This window comes from Neoarius graeffei, chromosome 14, assembly GCF_027579695.1.
Source record: "Neoarius graeffei isolate fNeoGra1 chromosome 14, fNeoGra1.pri, whole genome shotgun sequence".
NCBI classification, from domain to species: domain Eukaryota; kingdom Metazoa; phylum Chordata; class Actinopteri; order Siluriformes; family Ariidae; genus Neoarius; species Neoarius graeffei.
The window spans coordinates 22,631,940-22,651,824 of record NC_083582.1 but is presented as its reverse complement, the minus strand read 5'-3'; the positions used below and the strand labels follow the sequence as shown (position 1 = coordinate 22,651,824).

The 19,885-nt window shown below is 48.1% G+C and overlaps 2 protein-coding genes across 3 annotated transcripts in view; both read right to left on the bottom strand.

Moving 5' to 3' along the window:
* Positions 1 to 19,885, bottom strand: part of si:ch211-136m16.8 (trichohyalin) — a 54,490-nt gene that overhangs the window by 16,668 nt on the left and 17,937 nt on the right. The gene's annotated exons all lie outside the window — the stretch shown is intronic.
* LOC132898054 (zinc finger protein with KRAB and SCAN domains 5-like) lies at positions 5 to 19,372 on the bottom strand. 2 transcript variants are annotated; one of them, XM_060939424.1, is made up of 3 exons: positions 17,923 to 19,372; positions 9,983 to 10,084; positions 5 to 5,615 (listed from the first exon to the last, which is right to left on the bottom strand). In XM_060939424.1, the coding sequence occupies exon 1, from the start codon at positions 19,043 to 19,045 to the stop codon at positions 18,089 to 18,091; it is 957 nt and encodes a 318-aa protein (XP_060795407.1). In that variant the 5' UTR covers positions 19,046 to 19,372; the 3' UTR covers positions 5 to 5,615; positions 9,983 to 10,084; positions 17,923 to 18,088. The 2 variants fall into 2 exon arrangements, with proteins under 2 accessions (XP_060795407.1, XP_060795406.1); XM_060939423.1 differs by lacking the exon at positions 5 to 5,615 and having other exon boundaries at positions 8,630 to 10,084.

Here is a 19,885-nt window from a genome sequence, read left to right as displayed (position 1 = left end):
GTACAGACACAACCGTGAAAAATCAGCAAACAACAAAGTCAGTGTTAGAGCCATGTATTTTGTGTTTAGTGTAAGATGTCTGGCCACATGTTTACGGTTGATTGAAGCTAAAAGGGAATATAATCACTTGCATGGCAACATGGAGAGGGCATGAATAGGGGCCACATACTTTTTGTTGATCTCATAACCTTGCATAACTGTGTATAGTGCATACTGGAAATTGCTTGGCACATGTATTTATTTCTTGTGTATTTCTTGCTTGTGCTTTTATTATGTTGGAATTTAGTACAACATTTTCATATGCCTGTCACACAGTGTCTTTTAGTGACTTTATTTTGTTACTTTAAGTTGCTATAATCAGTATGGCATATATTTATTAAAAAAAACACTGAAAATTAAATATATTTGCTTATGACATGGGAAAACCCATCAGATGTCAAAAACAGCCCAAGAAAAAACAGGTTTTGATCAACATTTTTTTCCACTCAAAGGTTCTTCCATCTATAACATATTTTGACATTTTAATTTTAAAGAACCATAAATATATTTCAACAAATAAAAAGTGTAAAATGTTTTTATTTACTTTTTAGTCTTACCAAGACTAAGTTCCTGCAGACATCATATTGGGTAAGAAACAATCAACCTGGCTCAAAATTTCTAAAATCTTGCAAGCTAACTGATTTCACATTGATCAAGCTCTGAGATAGCCAAGTTTCCAGTCTGATAAAATTCAGCTTGTAATTTTATCTGCCACACTCGTGCTGCAGTCACAATCCAATTTTTAAATGCAAATTTCTTTCTTTTCACTTTTGGAGATACACTGCAACGCTGCTTTAACAAACTCCTTGGGAAACATCCAAATAGTTTGTTATACTGAAAAGTTCATAATACTGAACTTGTCACACCAAACACTCATGTTATATGCAAAATTTTAGGCACATTCTTCTTATCATAAATTTCTCCTTCAGAGTCACTATTGCAGTTCATTGAGTGAGTTAAAGGATCACAAACGTAGGTGATTATTTCTTCATCTGTTATGGAAAGATACCAGTGTATCATTGTCAGTGTCCACCCACTGACTGGCTACAGTATGTTTTCTAAATCTTTACCATCCAGTTCATTCATGTGTTACAAATCGCAGATGATGTCATTTTATGTCATGCTGAGGCTACGTTTACATTAGACCGTATCTGTCTCATTTTCTTCGCGGATGCACTGTCCGTTTACATTAAACCGCCTGGAAACGCCGGGAAACGGGAATCCGCCAGCGTCCACGTATTCAATCCAGATCGTGTCAGCTCCGGTGCTGTGTAAACATTCAGAATACGCAGATACGTTGTGCTGAGCTCTAGCTGGCATCTCATTGGACAACGTCACTGTGACATCCACCTTCCTGATTCGCTGGCGTTGGTCATGTGACGCGACTGCTGAAAAACGGCGCGGACTTCCGCCTTGTATCACCTTTCATTAAAGAGTATAAAAGTATGAAAATACTGCAAATACTGATGCAAATACTGCCCATTGTGTAGTTATGATTGTCTTTAGGCTTGCCATCCTTCCACTTGCAAGTGGTAAGTGATGTGCGCTGGGATCACACACACAGCGGCTCAGTCCCGAATCACAGCTTGTTCACTTCACTCGCGTGCTCTGTGAGCTGTGCAAGGCAAGAGTGCGCACCCTCCAGAGGGCACTCGCTGTTCAGGGCGGAGTGATTTGGAGCGCAGGATGCCTGCGGAGCCGAGCGTATCCGTGTATTGGTATTGCTGTGTGCACGCAAATCGTGTATTGGTGTTGCTGTGTGCACACTAATCATTTTAAAAACGTTAATCTGATGATCCGCTGATACGGTCTAATCTAAACATGGGCTAAGGAGCTGGGCAGGGGACATAAAAATGCTGCTGGTGTGCTTTAACTAGGTGTTAAGTTTAGTGATATCAACAGTCATTTTGTCCTTTTATTGATCCTTTGATCACCGTTCACAATAATTGTTAGTGATTGACAAGGCTCGTCAAGCGTTTGTTTTATGGCGTTAACACATATTGTTAACTTGACTGTGGACTTGATTACTTATTGTTTGTTGTGGCAGCAGGGGCGTGGCCAAGCGTTGATTAGTGAATGGAGGGCGGGGTCGGGGAAGGTGAGTGGCAAAGTCAATGCACCTGTTGTCAATTAATGTTTTGTGTGTGTGTTTTTGCAGTGATGGCGGAAGGTAGAAAAGGAGGGAGAGAGCAAAGAGAAGGGAGCTCTCCCGACCAGAACAAATGCATGTGCTTGTGTGTCTGGATAGTGAGTGAGTGAGCAAGCAAGTGAATGAATGAAGCTGAAAAGTGATAATCTTGAAAATAAAGTGTGCGTGAACATCATCTCACACCTGCCGTACTTCAGTACTCCACCCACATCAGGGCTTATTACAGTGGTGCCAAAAGCCGGGATACTGAAGGGCACCACCCATGGAGTCCTCCCCATTCAAGGACCTCATCCATGCCCTTGCCACCGCCCAACAAAACCAGCATCAAGTGCTGATCGCCCTCCAAATGGAGCAGAAGCAATGCTTTGAAGCCTTGATGCTGGCCCAGCAGGAAGATCGCCAGGCATTCCGGCACCTGCTTGCGTTGGCGGGGTCCTTGACTGCCACCACAGCAGACCCTCCCCATGTGACCCTCATGAAGATGGGGCCGCATGATGATCCAGAAGCCTTCATTGCTCTCTTCGAGCAAGCGGCCAAAGCGTGGGGGTGGCCAGTCGAGCAGCACGCGATGCACCTACTTCCATTACTGACTGGCGAGGTGCAGCTTGCCACACAGCAGCTCCCTGCCGACAGCCAGCTCATACACGTGAACCTGAAGCGAGCCATCCTGCAGCATGTCAGCAGCTCCCTGGAACAACATCGTCAACTCTTCTGGACACTGACATTGGAGGAGGTCAGCCAGCTGTTTGCATTTGGCCAACAGCTCCAGGATGCCTGCCAGTAGTGGCTGAGGGCGGACAACCGTGACGCTGAGGGGATCATTGATCTGGTGACACTGGAGCAGTTCATCACGTGTCTTCCAGAAGGAATGGTGGAGTGGGTCCAGTGTCATTGCCCGGCATTGCTGGATCAAGCCATCAAGTTGGTGGAGGACCATCTAGCAGCGGTTACAGTGGCAGGCGGAAGTGTTGCCTCTTCTCTTTTTCTCTCTCATTCTCCTTCCTCCCTCCTCTTCTTGTCCCCACCCCGTTCCCCCACCACAGAGATCGACTCCCCCCCAGCCGGCCTGCTGCACTTGCGGTGTCCTCCCATCTTCCTCTTCTGTGTCTGTGTTTTCTCCCTCCCAGGTGAGTGACGCCCATAACACAGGTGCAGAGGTGAAGTCTGGGCTAGTATGCTGGCGCTGCAGGGAGCTGGGACATCTCCAGAGTCAGTGCTCTGCGATGGAGGTGGGAGCCATGGTCCAGATCTCAGATGCGTCAGAGACTGCCCCTGATCAAGCCAGAGCATATCGTATACCGGTGAGTGTCCAAGTGGATACGCATCACACGTTGGTGGATTCCAGTTGTAATCAGACCTCAGTCCACCAAAGCTTGATGCAAGGTAAGGGATTGGGGAGAGCACAAGTGAAGGTTGTGTGTGTGCACAGTTTTGTTCTCATCCCCATCCTGTTCCCCCACCACGGAGATGGGGGCCAGCTCCCCCCCCAGCCAGTATCCTCTTGTCTTCCCCTTCCGTGTCTGTGGGGACACTAATTATCACCACTAATTATCCATGAGTGTCCATTCACATTCTATTTTGGGGACAAAAATGTAGTTTAAAAGCTGCGGTTAATCCGTGTCTTACCCACCCACTGATTTTGGGGACTGATTGACCAGGGTTCAGGGGATTAATGGAGCATATAGTAGGGCGTGGGTCTTGCAATAATGCATCACGGGGAGATCCTGGTGTGGCACTGACTGGGGAAGCTGTCACAGAGCCATCTACATCAGCACCACGTCAGGGTGATGCAAGGAATGAGGAGCAGCTCGCCCATCCTCTCTCTCTCAGGGATTCCCTCAAGAATTTCCCATTAGAGCAGTCATAAGACAAGACTCTGCGTCATGCATTTGACCAAGTGAGAGTAATTGGTGGTCAAACTCTCCAACCAAATTAGATTAGATTAGAATAGATAGAACTTTATTGATCCCTTTGAGAGGGTTCCCTCAGGGAAATTAAAAAAATGCGGCACCCGCCTTCCCATACTTCACTATTATTAAGGATAGGTTGTATCAAGTGACACAGGACACTCAAACTGGTAAACAGCTAACACAATTGTTAATCCCTAAGAGCCGTAGAGAACTCGTGTTCCATGCGGCTCACTTTAATCCCATGGCTGGACACTTAGGGCAGGATAAAACACTAGTTCGAATAATGGCTAGTTCTACTGGCCAGGGATTCGTGGGGACATTCATCAGTGGTGTGTGGCATACCATAAATGCCAATTAGTAAATCCCGCGGCCACTCCAAAAGTGCCTTTGTGCCTGCTCCCCCTAATCAACACCCCCTTCGAGAGAATTGGTATGGATCTCGTCGGGCCATTAGATCGGTCAGCACGAGGATATCACTTTATTTTAGTTCTGGTGGACTATGCAATGCGATATCCAGAAGCGGTGCCTCTCTGTAATATCTCTGCCTGCAATATTGTGGAAGCGCTCTTCTGTGTTATCTCCCGGGTCGGGATTCTGAAAGAAATCCTGACAGACCAAAGCACTACCTTTATGTCACACACACTGCGTGAACTGTATGAGTTGTTGGGGATTAAAACTATCCACACCAGTGTCTATTACCCACAAACAGATGGTTTAGTAGAGCACTTTAATCAAATCAAATCAAGTTTATTTGTACAGCGCTTTTAACAATAAACATTGTCGCAAAGCAGCTTTACAGAATTTGAATGACTTAAAACATGAGCTAATTTTATCCCTAATCTATCCCCAATGAGCAAGCCTGTGGCGACGGTGGCAAGGAAAAACTCCCTCAGACGACATGAGGAAGAAACCTCGAGAGGAACCAGACTCAAAAGGGAACCCATCCTCATTTGGGCAACAACAGACAGCCTGACTATAATATTAACAGTTTTAACAGGTATAACCCTCAACTGTCCTCATGGGGCCGTCCTTCACAGGAGTGGGGCGATAAAACTCCGACCAGACACAGGGCACCAGGATGGATCAAGCAGGTCCGAGGGGCAGAAGAGGCCAGCATCTCAATCCCAGGATCAACATGTAACTCAGAGGGACAGATGGGGGGGGGAGAGAGAGAGAGAGAGAAAGAAAACACGTTGTTAGGTATGCCCTAAAAATGACAAGTATTAAATCTGTGTGGTAGGCTCGCAGAGACGAGAGTCTTTACATCAGGCATGACGCACAATGGCATGTTAATATGGTAAAAAATATATCATGACCTGCTCTGGCTGGATGCTTGATTGGGTGATGGGAGCACACTCCTCAGCAATGATGAGATGCAGATGGGACCCTTAGGCCTGGCCAAGACAATTCAGTTACATTTCACCGGGTCTGGGACATGCGACAGAATGTCTGACGGCCGATTCCCTGCAGGCTACGATAGCCAGTCGAGGTCCCCACCGTCTCCACCAAAAGATTTCCTGTTGACTCCATGTAACTCAGAGGGACAGATTTGGGGTGGGGGGGGGGGGAGAGAAAGAAAACACAGGTGGTTAGGTATGCCCAATGTCACCTGAATAAGTAGGAACAGTATACATATTGCACCGAGTACAAGCAGGGACTCCGGCAACTAACTATGACAGCATAACTAAAAGGAGAGAGCCAGAAGGTAACACAGGCATGAGGGAGCCCCGGGACATAAAGCAGCCAGCCACTGCACCGTCAACAAACTCGAGTGAGCAAGCGAGTGGGGACTGACAGCATCCATACATCCCAGTTTACCAAAACACTCTATGTCTGAGGACCCTCCAGATCTACTCCTTTACCTCATAAACACCATTAACAAAAGGCTTGACTAAACAGATATGTTTTCAGCCTAGACTTAAATGCTGAGACTGTGTCTGATTCCCGAACATTACTTGGAAGGCTGTTCCATAACAGTGGGGCTTTGTAAGAAAAGGCTCTGCCCCCTGATGTAGCCTTCACTATACAAGGTACCAGCAGATAGCCTGCACCTTTTGATCTAAGTAGGCGTGGCGGGTCATAGAGGAGCAGAAGTTCACTCAGGTACTGTGGTGCGAGACCATTTAGTGCTTTAAAGGTCAATAGTAGTATTTTATAATCAATACGAAATTTGATTGGGAGCCAATGCAGTGTGGATAAGACAGGCGTGATGTGGTCATATTTTCTAGTTCTAGTAAGGACTCTTGCTGCGGCATTTTGAACTAACTGGAGCTTGTTTATGCACTTATTGGAACATCCAGACAGTAAGGCATTACAATAATCCAACCTGGAGGTAACGAAAGCATGGACTAGTTTTTCTGCATCATGCAATGACATTAAATTTCTTATCTTTGCAATATTTCTGAGATGAAAGAAAGCTATCCGGGTGATGTTATCAATGTGAGTTTCGAATGAAAGACTGGGGTCAATAATCACTCCGAGGTCTTTTACTGCTGCACGTGAAGAAACAGAAAGGCCATCCAGAGTTACTGTGTAATCAGAAAACTTACTTCTAGCTGTATGTGGTCCTAGCACAAGTACTTCAGTCTTGTCAGAGTTAAGCAGAAGGAAATTTATAAGCATCCAGTGTCTAATGTCCTTAACACATTCCTCAATTTTATTAAGCTGGTGTCTCTCATCAGGTTTTGCAGAGACATACAACTGTGTGTCATCAGCATAACAGTGGAAACTAATACAATGTTTATGAATAATATCGCCCAGAGGTAACATATATAGAGAAAAAAGCAGTGGACCCAAGACAGAACCTTGTGGAACACCAAACTTTACCTCGGTACGTCTAGAAATATCACCATTTATATCGACATACTGATAACGATCAGTTAGATAAGACCTGAGCCAGGAGAGGGCCATTCCCTTAACTCCCACAACATTTTCTAGTCTATCCAGAAGAATGGAATGATCAATGGTATCAAATGCTGCACTAAGGTCAAGCAACACAAGTAGCGAGACACAGCCCTGATCAGACGCCAACAGTAGGTCGTTTACTACTTTAACCAGTGCTGTCTCTGTGCTATGATGAGGTCTAAATCCTGACTGATACATTTCATGGATGTTATTCCTATGTAAATATGAGCATAACTGCTGTGCCACAGCTTTTTCAAGGATCTTGGAGATAAAGGGGAGGTTTGATATTGGCCGATAATTGGACAGCTGACAGGGATCAAGGTCAGGTTTTTTAATCAGGGGTTTGATAACTGCTAGTTTAAAGGATTTGGGTACATAGCCAATCATAAGAGAAGAATTTATTATTTTTAGAAGCAGTTCAATTACTCCAGGCATTATCTGTTTGAATAGATGTGTCGGTAAGGGATCTAGTACGCAAGTTGAGGCTTTTGATGTAGAGATTAATGAAAGTAATTCAGTTTCTTTTAGGGGAGTAAAACATTCTAACTGATGATCTGATACAGTTATATTGTTAACTACAAGGTCACTTTCATTGTCTAACCTTAAATTAGTAGTTTGAATTTTTTGTCGGATATTCTCAATTTTGTCATTAAAAAAATTCATGAAGTCGTTGCTACTACATACTGCAGGTGTGCATGTGTTGATAGTGGACTTATTCCTGGTTAATTTTGCTACAGTATTAAATAGGAATCTAGGATTATTTTTGTTATCTTCTATTAGGGAGGAGAGATATGTTGATCTCGCAGCACTAAGAGCTTTTCTATACTTCAGGAAGCTCTCCTTCCACGCCAATTTGAACACTACCAATTTTGTTTGACGCCATTTACGTTCCAATTTTCGAGTGGTCTGTTTTAATGTGCGAGTGTCATCATTATACCAGGGTGCTAATTTTTTGTCTCTGACCATTTTCCTTTTTAGAGGAGCTACATTATCTAAAGTATGGCGGAATGTTGACTCTAAGCATTCAGTTGCCTGATCGAGTTCTGCAGGGGCTGACAGTGACCCAATCAAAGTTGACAGCTCTGGGAGATCATTTATAAAGCTCTGTGCAGTAGTTGACGTGAAAGTACGTTTAATACAGTAGCGTGGTGAGGTGCATATATTATTACTCAGACATATTTTGAATGAGATGAGACAATGATCTGAGATAACTTCAGACTGTGGAAGTATGACTATATTGTCTACGTTTAATCTGAATGTTAGTATTAGATCAAGGGTGTGACCACCATTATGGGTCGGTCCTATGACATTCTGCTTAATCCCGACTGAACCTAAGATGGACACAAACGCTGTTTTTAAAGGGTCTTCTGGGTTATCAAAGTGAATATTAAAATCTCCGACAACTAAAACTTTGTCTAAGGAAATAACCAGATCTGAGATAAAATCTGCAAATTCAGAAAGAAACTCAGAATATGGCCCCGGGGGCCTGTAAATAATAAGCAATGGAATTAACTGGGTAGACTTATTTTTCGAGGCTACATACATTATATGAGTATGAAGAACTTCAAATGTATTAAATTTATAACCAGGTTTGTGTGTTACACCTAGATAATCATTATAAATAACCGCGACGCCTCCTCCTCTGCCAGTTAGACGAGGCTGGTGTATATAACTGTATCCAGGAGGACTCGCTTCATTTAATGCTATATATTCATTTGGCTTAATCCATGTTTCTGTTAAACACAGTACATTAAACTCCTGATCAGTAATGAGTTCATTAACCATTAGCGCTTTAGATGTAAGAGATCTAATATTTAATAGCCCCACCTTTAGATCAAAGGTGCTGGCAGCAGCTGTACAGTCAGTCTGATCTAATTTTATATTGATTAGGTTACTGGAACAAACTCTCTGAAAATTTCTACCTTTTTGTTGAGCTCGGGGAACAGACACAGTCTCGATGTAGTGGGCCCTGAGTGACGACTCTGTGCAGCTAGCAGACAGTCGGTTTAGCCTGTTCGTCTGCTCCCTGGCCTTGGCTCTGGATTGTCAGAAATTAACTAGGCCTGTTCTGAGACTATGACCTATGCTGCAGGAAATGAGAGCAGCACCTTCCCGAGTGGGATGGATACCGTCCCACCCTAACAGGCCAGCAGTGCCCTCAAAATTAGCCCAATTATCTATAAAGCCCACACTGTTTTCAGAGCACCACCTGGACAGCCAGCAGTTCAGCGACCATAACCTGCTGTAAGCTACATCGCCACGCCGCATTGGGATGGGGCCAGAGCATACTACAGCATCGGACATCGCCTTCGCTAATTTAAACACCTCTACAAAGTTACTCTTAGTAACCTCAGACTGACGAAGGCGTATATCATTAGCTCCTGCATGGATAACTATCTTTGAGAACCTGTGCTTGCCTAGGACCCTAAGATTACCTGCTATGTCCGGCACCCTGGCTCCCGGTATACACCTGACTAAAGCTGCTGGTGCCCCTAAAGGCTGAGCTAATTTCACGTGCCGTATGATAGAGTCCCCTATAACCAGAGCTCTTTCAGGTTTCTCAGTGGGTGCATCACTAAGGAGAGCAAACCTGTTCGACACGTGACGCGGAGAGGAGTGGTGCTCCCGTGGGCGAGCCTCAGCGGTAGCTTTGGCTCTACGCTTATGCCGCCGAGCCGTCACCCATTCGCCCCGCTGTAAGGGCTCTAATGCCGGAGTTGGGGGATTGCTAACTCCACCTAGGGCGTCCAGACTTTCCCTAACAGAAACTACACTGTTCTCACGCTCACTAACCTGCTCTAAAGCCTGGACATGCGCTTCTAGCACTGAAATCTTCTCCGTCAGAGAGCTAACTAATCTGCACTTATCACAAGTAAAGCTAATAGAGCTATCGCTAGTGACGGAGGAAGAATGACTAAACATCCTGCACTCAGCACACTGAACAGGCTGAAGGGGTGCCATGATGAAAAGATTCACGTACCTTAAATGAAGATCTGTTGATATTAAAGCAGATCAGATGGCCTCCGCTTGTGGACTTTACACAGGAGGAGAAAAAAAGAAAGCTTCCGGTCTCGGCGTTCTTCTGAAAAAAGAAAGAGAAAAAACCGGAAAAAAAAACCGGAAAAGGAAAGCGAAAGTGAAAAGTACAAAAATGAAAGCGACAGTATAATAAAAATGAAGACGATACTGGAAATTTATTTATAGAAAAAAAGTTAAAAAAGGATTAGTAATTAACGCCGGCACTCGCGGGAAAAAGGACTCGGCGCGAACAACTCAGGAAACAGGAAGTGCGTAATAGCATCACTGATCAGACACTGAAAATTTTAATTCAGAAATTTGTAAGTGAAGATGCACGTAATTGGGATAAATGGCTCGAACCCCTGTTATTCGCAGTACGAGAGGTCATGCAAGCCTGCACAGGGTTTTCACCATTTTAATTATTATATGGGCCAAAGCGGTGCTGCATTTTAGACATGCTGCAGGAAAATTGGGAGGAGGGACCTTCAACTAGTAAGAACAAAATTCAATACTTTCTCGACCTGTGTGCAAAGCTCCACACCCTCACGCACTTAACCCAGGAGAATTTACAGCAGGCACATGAATGTCAAGCCCGGCTGTACGACAGGGGTGCGCGCCTTAGGGAGTTCACTCTGAGAGACAAAGTACTCATGTTATTGCCCACGCCAAGTTCCAAATTAGTCGCCAAGTGGCAAGGGCCCTTCGAGGTCACACGGCGAATTGGGAACATCGACTATGAGGTGAGGCGAATGGATAGGGGTGGGGCTCTGCAAATATACCACCTCAACCTATTAAAATGTTGGAATGAGGGGGTCTCTGTGGCATTGGTAGTTCCGGAGAAGGCAGAGCTGGGGCCAGAGGTAAAAACGACAAAAGCAACAACTTAAACCACTCCGGTCCCTTGTGGAGACCACCTCTCACTGGCCCAATTCACAGAGGTTGTCAAGTTGCAAGAGGAATTTTCCGACGTGTTCTCACCCCTTCCCGGCTGCACCCACCTCATAGAACACCACCTTGAAACGCCCCAGGGAGTGATGGTGCATAGCTGTCCTAACCACTTACCCAAACACAAAAAAAGGTGGTTTGGGATGAACTCAAGGCTATGCTCAACATGGGCATAATTGAGGAGTCACACAGTGACTGGAGCAGCCTGGTGGTCCTGGTACACAAGACTGATGGATTGGTCTGCTTCTCTGTGGACTACAGGAAAGTCAATGCAGTGTCTAAATTCGACGCATACCCAATGCCTCACATTGAGTTGCTCAATCAGTTAGGTGCTGCTCGCTTTTATTTGTCACTGGACTTAATGAAGGGATATTGGCAGATCCCCTTGACTCCTCTATCCCGAGTAAAAATGGCCTTTTCCACACAGTTAGGATTACATCAGTTTGTTACACTTCCTTTTGGGTTATTTGGGGCTCCTGTTACGCTCCAGTGGCTCATGGACAAGATCCTCTGTCCCCATGCCACGTATGCGGCAGCATATCTTGATGACATTATTACAGTATATACAGCAATGACTGGCTGCGGCACTTGGAACACTTTAGGGCCATCCTAGAGTCACTGAGGTGTTTGGGACTCACAGCTAACCCATAAAAGTGTGCAATTGGACGGGTGGAAGTATGGTATCTGGGTTTCCACTTGGGTCATGGGCAGGTGCGTCCCCAAATTGACAAGACTGCAGCAATTGCGGCCTGCCCAAGGCCCAAGACCAAAAAGGGGGTGAGACAGTTCCTGGGGTTGGCTGGCTACTATCGTACAGTGGTGCTTGAAAATTTGTGAAACCTTTAGAATTTTCTATATTTCTGCATAAATATGACCTAAAACATCATCAGATTTTCACACAAGTCTTAAAAGTAGATAAAGAGAACCCAGTTAAACAAATGAGACAAAAATATTATACTTGGTCATTTATTTATTGAGGAAAATGATCTAATATTACACATCTGTGAGTAGCAAAAGTATGTGAACCTCTAGGATTAGCAGTAAATTTGAAGGTGAAATGAGAGTCAGGTGTTTTCAATCAATGGGATGACAATCAGGTGTGAGTAGGCACACTGTTTTATTTAAAGAACAGGGATCTATCAAAGTCTGATCTTCACAACACATGTTTGTGGAAGTGTGTCATGGCGCAAACAAAGGAGATTTCTGAGGACCTCAGAAAAAGTGTTGTTGATGCTCATCAGGCTGGAAAAGGTTACAAAACCATCTCTAAAGAATTTGGACTCCACCAATCCACAGTCAGACAGATTGTGTACAAATGGAGGAAATTCAAGACCATTGTTACCCTCCCCAGGAGTGGTCGACCAACAAAGATCACTCCAAGAGCAAGGCGTGTAATAGTCGGCGAGGTCACAAAGGACCCCAGGGTAACTTTTAAGCAACTGAAGGCCTCTCTCACATTGGCTAATGTTAACATTCATGAGTCCACCATCAGGAGAACACTGAACAACAATGGTGTGCATGGCAGGGTTGCAAGGAGAGAGCCACTGCTCTCCAAAAAGAACATTGCTGCTCATCTGCAGTTTGCTAAAGATCACATGGACAAACCAGAAGACTATTGGAAAAATGTTTTGTGGATGGATGAGACCAAAATAGAACTTTTTGGTTTAAATGAGAAGAGTTATGTTTGGAGAAAGGAAAAACACTGCACTCCAGCATAAGAACCTTATCCCATCTGCGAAACATGGTGGTGGTAGTATCATGGTTTGGGCCTGTTTTGCTGCATCTGGGCCAGGACGGTTTGCCATCATTGATGGAACAATGAAGTCTGAATTATACCAGCGAATTCTAAAGGAAAATGCCAGGACATTTGTCCATAAACTGAATTTCAAGAGAAGGTGGGTCATGCAGCAAGACAACGACCCTAAGCACACAAGTCATTCTACCAAAGAATGGTTAAAGAAGAATAAAGTTAATGTTTTGGAATGGCCAAGTCAAAGTCCTGACCTTAATCCAATTGAAATGTTGTGGAAGGACCTGAAGCGAGCAGTTCATGTGAGGAAACCCACCCACATCCCAAAGTTGAAGCTGTTCTGTACGGAGGAATGGGCTAAAATTCCTCCAAGCCGGTTTGCAGGACTGATTAACAGTTACCGGAAACGTTTAGTTGCAGTTATTGCTGCACAAGGGGGTCACACCAGATATTGAAAGCAAAGGTTCACATACTTTTGCCACTCACAGATATGTAATATTGGATCATTTTCCTCAATAAATAAATGGCCAAGTATAATATTTTTCTCTCATTTGTTTAACTGGGTTCTCTTTATCTACTTTTAGGACTTGTGTGAAACTCTGATGATGTTTTAGGTCATATTTATGCAGAACTATAGAAAATTCTAAAGGGTTCACAAACTTTCAAGCACCACTGTAGGTTCATACCTAATTTTTCGGATGTCACCAGCCCACTGACTGATCTCACAAAAAAGGGAGCACCAGATCTGGTCCAGTAGATGGAGCAGTGCCAACAGGCTTTCACCAAAGTAAAAGCTGCACTGTGTGGGGGGCCACTTTTCTACTCCCCTGACTTCTCTCTCCCCTTTATTTTGCAGACAGATGCATCAGATACCCCTTTTCCACCAAATCAGTTCCAGGGCTGGTTCGGAGCCAGTGCTGGTGCTGGTTCACAACTCGTTCAACTTGCGAGCCAGCTGAGAACGAGTTTGCTTTTCCATAGCTCGCGGGGCTAAGCAGAGCCACGTCATTACGTCGCTGCATACGTCATTACATCGCTGTATACGTCAGTTACGTCGCTGTGTACGGAAGTTACGGCGCTACGTTTGCATAAACCTTGGCGCGAATATCAAAGCAAAAACAACACGGAAGAAGCAGCAGCGGCAACAACAACAACAATAATTATAAATTACTTCGTGTTTGTACAGCTGCGGCTTCTCGTCGCTTAAAAATGGCGATCTTTCGCAGTCTTGTTATTGTTGTCGGTCTTAACAACTCTGCCCCCCCGCTGACGTAAGCGGTTCTTTCCTCTGGCCCAGCAGAGAGTTGGTGCTAGCCTGGAACCGGTTTTTCTGGCCCCAGAGCCAGTTCTTTGTCAGTGGAAACAGAAAACCCGGTTTCAAACTAAGCACTGGCTCTGAACCAGCCCTGGAACTGCTTTGGTGGAAAAGGGGCAAGACAGAGGGCTGGGGGCTGTTTTGTCCCAGGAGATGGAGGGCGAGAAATGTCCCATGCTGTACACCAGCTGCAAGCTCTCAATGCATGAAAGTAAGTACAGCACCATCAAAAAGGAGTGCTTGGCCATCAAGTGGGCAATCCTCACCCTCCGATACTACCTGCTGCGGTACCCTTTCACCCTCTGTTCGGACCATGCACCCCTCCAGTGGCTCCACCACATGAAGGATGCCAATGCATGGATCACTGTAGCAGTCCATGTAGGTGGGTGGAGCACAGAAGGACGGCAGGACAGAACTGAGTTCCAAAAACTCTTTTTATTTGCACTTTTCAGTCGCAAAACCACACTCTCCCAGCCACACACATACACACACATAAGTCATCTGGTTAGGGAGAGAGAGAGCTCCCTCTGCTCTCGCTCTCTCTCCTTAAATAGGGCGCGGTCACTGGGAAGACACACAAACACATTAATTAACAACAGGTGTAGTGATTCTGCCACTTAACTTCCCCGACTCCGCCCTCCTGTCACAGACCGATGCTTGACCATGCCCCCGCTGCCACATACCCCCACTGCCCGACTCAGGCCGGGCAGCCGTCCGGCCCGCAGCCGACTCCCCCCCCCTGACGGGAGAGGAAGTCCGCCACAACCATCTGCGCCCCCGGCCTGTGGATCACCTTGAAGTTAAAGGGTTGGAGTGCCAGATACCAACGGGTGATCCGCGCATTGGCATCCTTCATGCGGTGGAGCCACTGGAGGGGCGCGTGGTCCGAACAGAGGGTGAAAGGGCGTCCCAGCAGGTAGTACCGGAGGGCGAGGACCACCCACTTGATCGCCAGGCACTCTTTCTCGATGGTACTGTAGCGCCCCTCACGCACCGACAGCTTGTGACTAATGTACAAGATGGGGCGATCCTCCCCCTCCACCTGCTGGGACAATACGGCCCCCAGCCCTCTGTCCGACGCATCCGTCTTCAACATAAAGGGGAGAGAAAAGTCAGGGGAGTGTACAAGTGGCCCCCCACACAGTGCAGCCTTAACCTTAGAAAAAGCCCACTGGCATTGCTCTGTCCACTGGACCGGATCTGGTGCCCTCTTTTTAGTCAGATCAGTCAGCGGGCTGGTGACGTCCGAATAATTAGGTATAAACCTACGATAATAGCCAGCCAGCCCCAGGAACTGTCTCACCCCCTTTTTGGTCTTGGGCCTCGGGCAGGCCACAATTGCTGCAGTCTTGTTAATTTGGGGACGCACCTGCCCGTTGCCCAAGTGGAAGCCCAGATACCGTACTTCCACCCGCCCAATCGCACACTTCTTCGGGTTGGCCGTGAGACCCGTCCGCCTCAGCGACCTAAGGACGGCCCTCAGGTGTTGTAGGTGCCGCGGCCAGTCATTACTATAAATAATGATATCGTCTAAGTACGCGGCCGCATAGGTGGCATGGGGGTGGAGGACCCTGTCCATCAGCTGCTGAAATGTAGCGGGCGCCCCAAACAGCCCAAAAGGAAGTGTGACGAATTGCTGTAAGCCGAACGGTGTGGAAAAGGCCGTTTTTTCACGGGATAATGGAGTCAAGGGGATCTGCCAATAACCCTTTGTTAAATCCAGTGTCGAGTAAAAACGAGCCGTGCCTAGCCGATCGAGCAACTCATCAATACGAGGCATTGGGTACGCATCAAATTTAGACACCGCGTTGACTTTTCTATAGTCCACACAGAACCGGACCGACCCATCGGCCTTGGGTACCAAGACCACCGGGCTGCTCCAGTCACTGTGGGACTCCTCGACGATGCCCATTTCGAGCATGGCCTCGAGTTCTTCCCGAACCACCTTTTTCTTGTGTTCGGGTAACCTGTAAGGGCGGCTACGCACTACCATCCCCGGGGGCATCTCAATGTGGTGCTCTATGAGGTTAGTGCGGCCGGGCAGGGGTGAGAACACGTCCGAAAACTCGGTCTGCAACTGGGCGACCTCCGCGAGTTGGGTCGGGGAGAGGTGGTCTCCACAGGGGACCAGAGAGGGATGTGATCCTAATGTTCCTTTTTGAACCTCCGGCCCCAGCTCCACCTTCTCCGGAACCACCGACACCAACGCCACGGGGACCTCCTCGTTCCAGAGTTTGAGTAGGTTGAGGTGGTAAATCTGTAGCGCCCTACCCCTGTCCGTTCGCTTCACCTCGTAGTCGACGTCCCCGACTAGCCGTGTGACCTCAAAGGGTCCTTGCCACTTGGCGACTAATTTAGAGCTCGATGTGGGCAACAGTATGAGTACTTTCTCTCCCGGTGCAAACTCTCTAAGGCATGTACCCTTGTCGTACAGGCGGGTTTGCCGTTCTTGGGCCTGCCGCAAATTCTCCTGGGTTAGGTGTGTGAGTGTGTGGAGTTTTGCGCGCAGGTCAATAACGTATTGAATTTCATTTTTGCTTGGTGAAGGTCCCTCCTCCCAATTTTCTCGCAGCACGTCTAAAATGCCGCGCGGCTTACGCCCATATAATAATTCAAACGGGGAGAACCCCGTGGAGGCTTGGGGGACCTCTCGCACTGCAAAGAGCAAGGGTTCGAGCCATTTATCCCAGTTACGTGCATCCTCACTTACAAATTTTTTAATTATGCTTTTAAGGGTGCGATTAAACCATTCCACTAAACCGTCCGTTTCTGGGTGATACACGCTGGTGTGGATCGGCTTAATACCTCATAACCCATATAGTTCGTTCAGTGTTCGTGACATAAACGAGGTGCCTTGATCAGTCAGAATCTCTTTCGGGATTCCATCTCGGGAGATGACGCGGAAGAGCGCCTCCGCAATACTGCGTGCTGAGATATTGCGAAGAGGCACTGCTTCCGGGTATCGCGTTGCATAGTCCACTAGAACTAATATAAGGCGGTACCCTCGTGTTGACCGATCTAATGGCCCGACGAGATCCATCCCAATTCTTTCGAACGGGGTCTCGATTAACAGTAGAGGGCGCAAAGGCGCTTTTGGAATGGCCGCTGGATTTACTAACTGGCATTCACGGCACGCCGTACACCACCTACAGACATCGCCGCGAATCCCCGGCCAATAGAATCGGGCCATTATTCGGGCTAGTGTTTTATCCTGCCCTAAGTGTCCAGCCGTGGGATTAAAGTGAGCTGCCTGGAATACCAATTCCCGGCGGCTCTTCGGAATTAAAAGCTGCGTGACTCGCTCTTTAGTTTGAGTGTCCTGCGTCACTCGGTATAATCTATCCTTCATAATCGCGAAGTAAGGGAAGGACGGGGTGGCGTTCAGCGGGAGCGTTTGACCATCGATTACTCTCACTTGGTCAAACGCATGCCACAGAGTCTCGTCTCGTGACTGCTCTAATGGAAAATCCGCGAGGGATTCCCCAATAGAGAGAGGAGGAGCCGGCGGCTCCTCACTCTGACGCGGAGATGACGTAGACGGCTCTGTGACAGCTGCTCCCGCCGAAGCGACACCGGGACCTCCCCCTGTCAAATGGCAGGACCCACTCTTGACTAGGTGTGTCATTAAACCCCGAAATCCCGGCCAATCAGTCCCCAAAATTAAAGAGTGGGTAAGGCGAGGATTAACCGCCACCTTCACTATAAATTTTTCCCCTCTGAAAATAATGTGGACCGACACCAAAGGGTAGCAGTAAACATCCCCATGCACACACAACACCTTCACCCCTTGTGCTCCCCCCAATGCCTCATCTTGAACCAGGCTTTGGCGAATTGAGGTCTGATTACAACCAGAATCCACCAACGCCTGATATGTAGCCCCTTGGATACTCACCGGTATACGATACGCTCCGGCCCGATCGAGGGCGGCCTCTGGCGCGTTGGGGATCTGAACCACCGCGCCCACCTCCATCACCGTGCACTGCTGTTGAAGGTAGCGCGGCTCCCCGCAGCGCCAGCAAACCGGCCCGGGCTTTCCCTCTGCGCCGGTGATCTGGGGCTCACTCACCTGAGGTGGGGGAGAGACAGACACAGAAGGGAGAAACGGGAGGGCACCACGGGTGCAGCGGGCCGGCTGGGGTGGTGCCGGCCCCCGCCTCCGCGGTGGGGGAATGGGGAGAGGACGGGACACAGGAGGAGGGGGAGAGAGAGAGAGAGAGAGAGAGAAGAGGAGAGAAGAGGAGAGAAGATGCCATCTGCTGTCCTGCCGCCGGGACAGCCGCCAGATGATCCTCCGCCAGCTCGATTGCCTGATCCAGCGACGCCGGGCGGTGGCACTGGACCCACTCTGCGGTTCCTGCTGGTAAACGCACGACGAACTGTTCCAGTACCACCTGGTCGATGAGTCCCTCGGCGTCGCAACTGTCGGCCCTCAACCACTGCCAGCAGGCATCCCGGAGTTGCTGGCCAAACGCAAACGGCCGGCCGACTTCCTCCAAGCGCAGAGCGCGGAAACACTGATGTTGTTGCTCCGGGGTGCATCCCACCCGCTGGAGGCCAGCCCCGCAAAGGTCCGCGTAGGCCAGCCGGCGGTCGGCGGGGAGCTGTAGCGCGGCCAGCTGCACCTCTCCCGTTAGCAGGGGGAGGAGGCGCTCCGCGCGCTGTTCCACCGGCCACCCCGAGGTCTCTGCTACCTGCTCAAAGAGCGTGACGAATGCCTCGGGGTCGTCCTGCGGGTCCATCTTTGTGAGGGTGAGGGGGGAAGGGCCCACGGTGGTGGAGATGGTGGACCCCACTGACGCGAGGCGGTGCCGGAACGCCCAACGATCTTCCTGTTGCGCCAGCACCAGGGCCTCGAACCGTTGTTCTTGCTCCTTTCGGAGGGTGAGCAGCGCCTGGTGCTGGCTCTGTTGGGCCGTGGCAAGGGCGTGGATCAGGTCGGCGAAGGTGGAGGATTCCATGGGGCTGTTGTCTTCTGTGCTCGGTTCCCGGGTTTTGGCACCACTGTAGCAGTCCATGTAGGTGGGTGGAGCACAGAAGGACGGCAGGACAGAGCCGAGTTCCAAAAACTCTTTTTATTTGCACTTTTCAGTCGCAAAACCACACTCTCCCAGCCACACGCATACACACAAATAAGTCATCTGGTTAGGGAGAGAGAGAGCTCCCTCTGCTCTCGCTCTCTCTCCTTAAATAGGGCGCGGTCACTGGGAAGACACACAAACACATTAATTAACAACAGGTGTAGTGATTCTGCCACTTAACTTCCCCGACTCCACCCTCCTGTCACAGACCGATGCTTGACCACGTCCCTGCTGCCACAATCACCCATTGGTATCTCGCCCTCCAGCCATTTAAATTCGAGGTGGTCCAGAGGCCGGGGGCGCAAATGGTAGTGGCGGACTTCCTGTCTCATCGGGGAGGGGGGGGAGTCCACTGCAGGCTCCCTGGCCTCAGTTGGGCGGTGGGAGTATGTGGCAGTGGGGGCATGGCACCCATCTTGGAGGCAAGCTGGCGGCAAGAGGAGTCGCAGCGGCCCGAGGCTCTACCACTCACAGCATTTTTTTTAAGTATACTCACTCAAAACTTATTGAAATACAAAAACACTGTTCAGACTTTGTTCCAGAGGACATAAAATCCTTTCCAAAATGGATTATTCATTTCACGGAAATGCCTGGAATTAATCCGAGCGACAGTGGGACCCAGACCACAGAGACACAGACAGAGAAAGCGAGGCAACAGGGCAGGCTGCTGAGCGAGGCTGTGCCGCGCTCCACACCGACCGGCCATTCCCAGCTTACTCCTCATCAACGCTCGCTCTCTTGTCAACAAAATGGATGACTTGAGACTCCGATTTGTGA

Coding starts and splice junctions, on each gene's coding strand:
- LOC132898054 (XM_060939424.1), bottom strand. CDS start 19,045: ATGGACTGCTACAGTGGTGCCAAAACCCGGGAACCGAGCACAGAAGAC.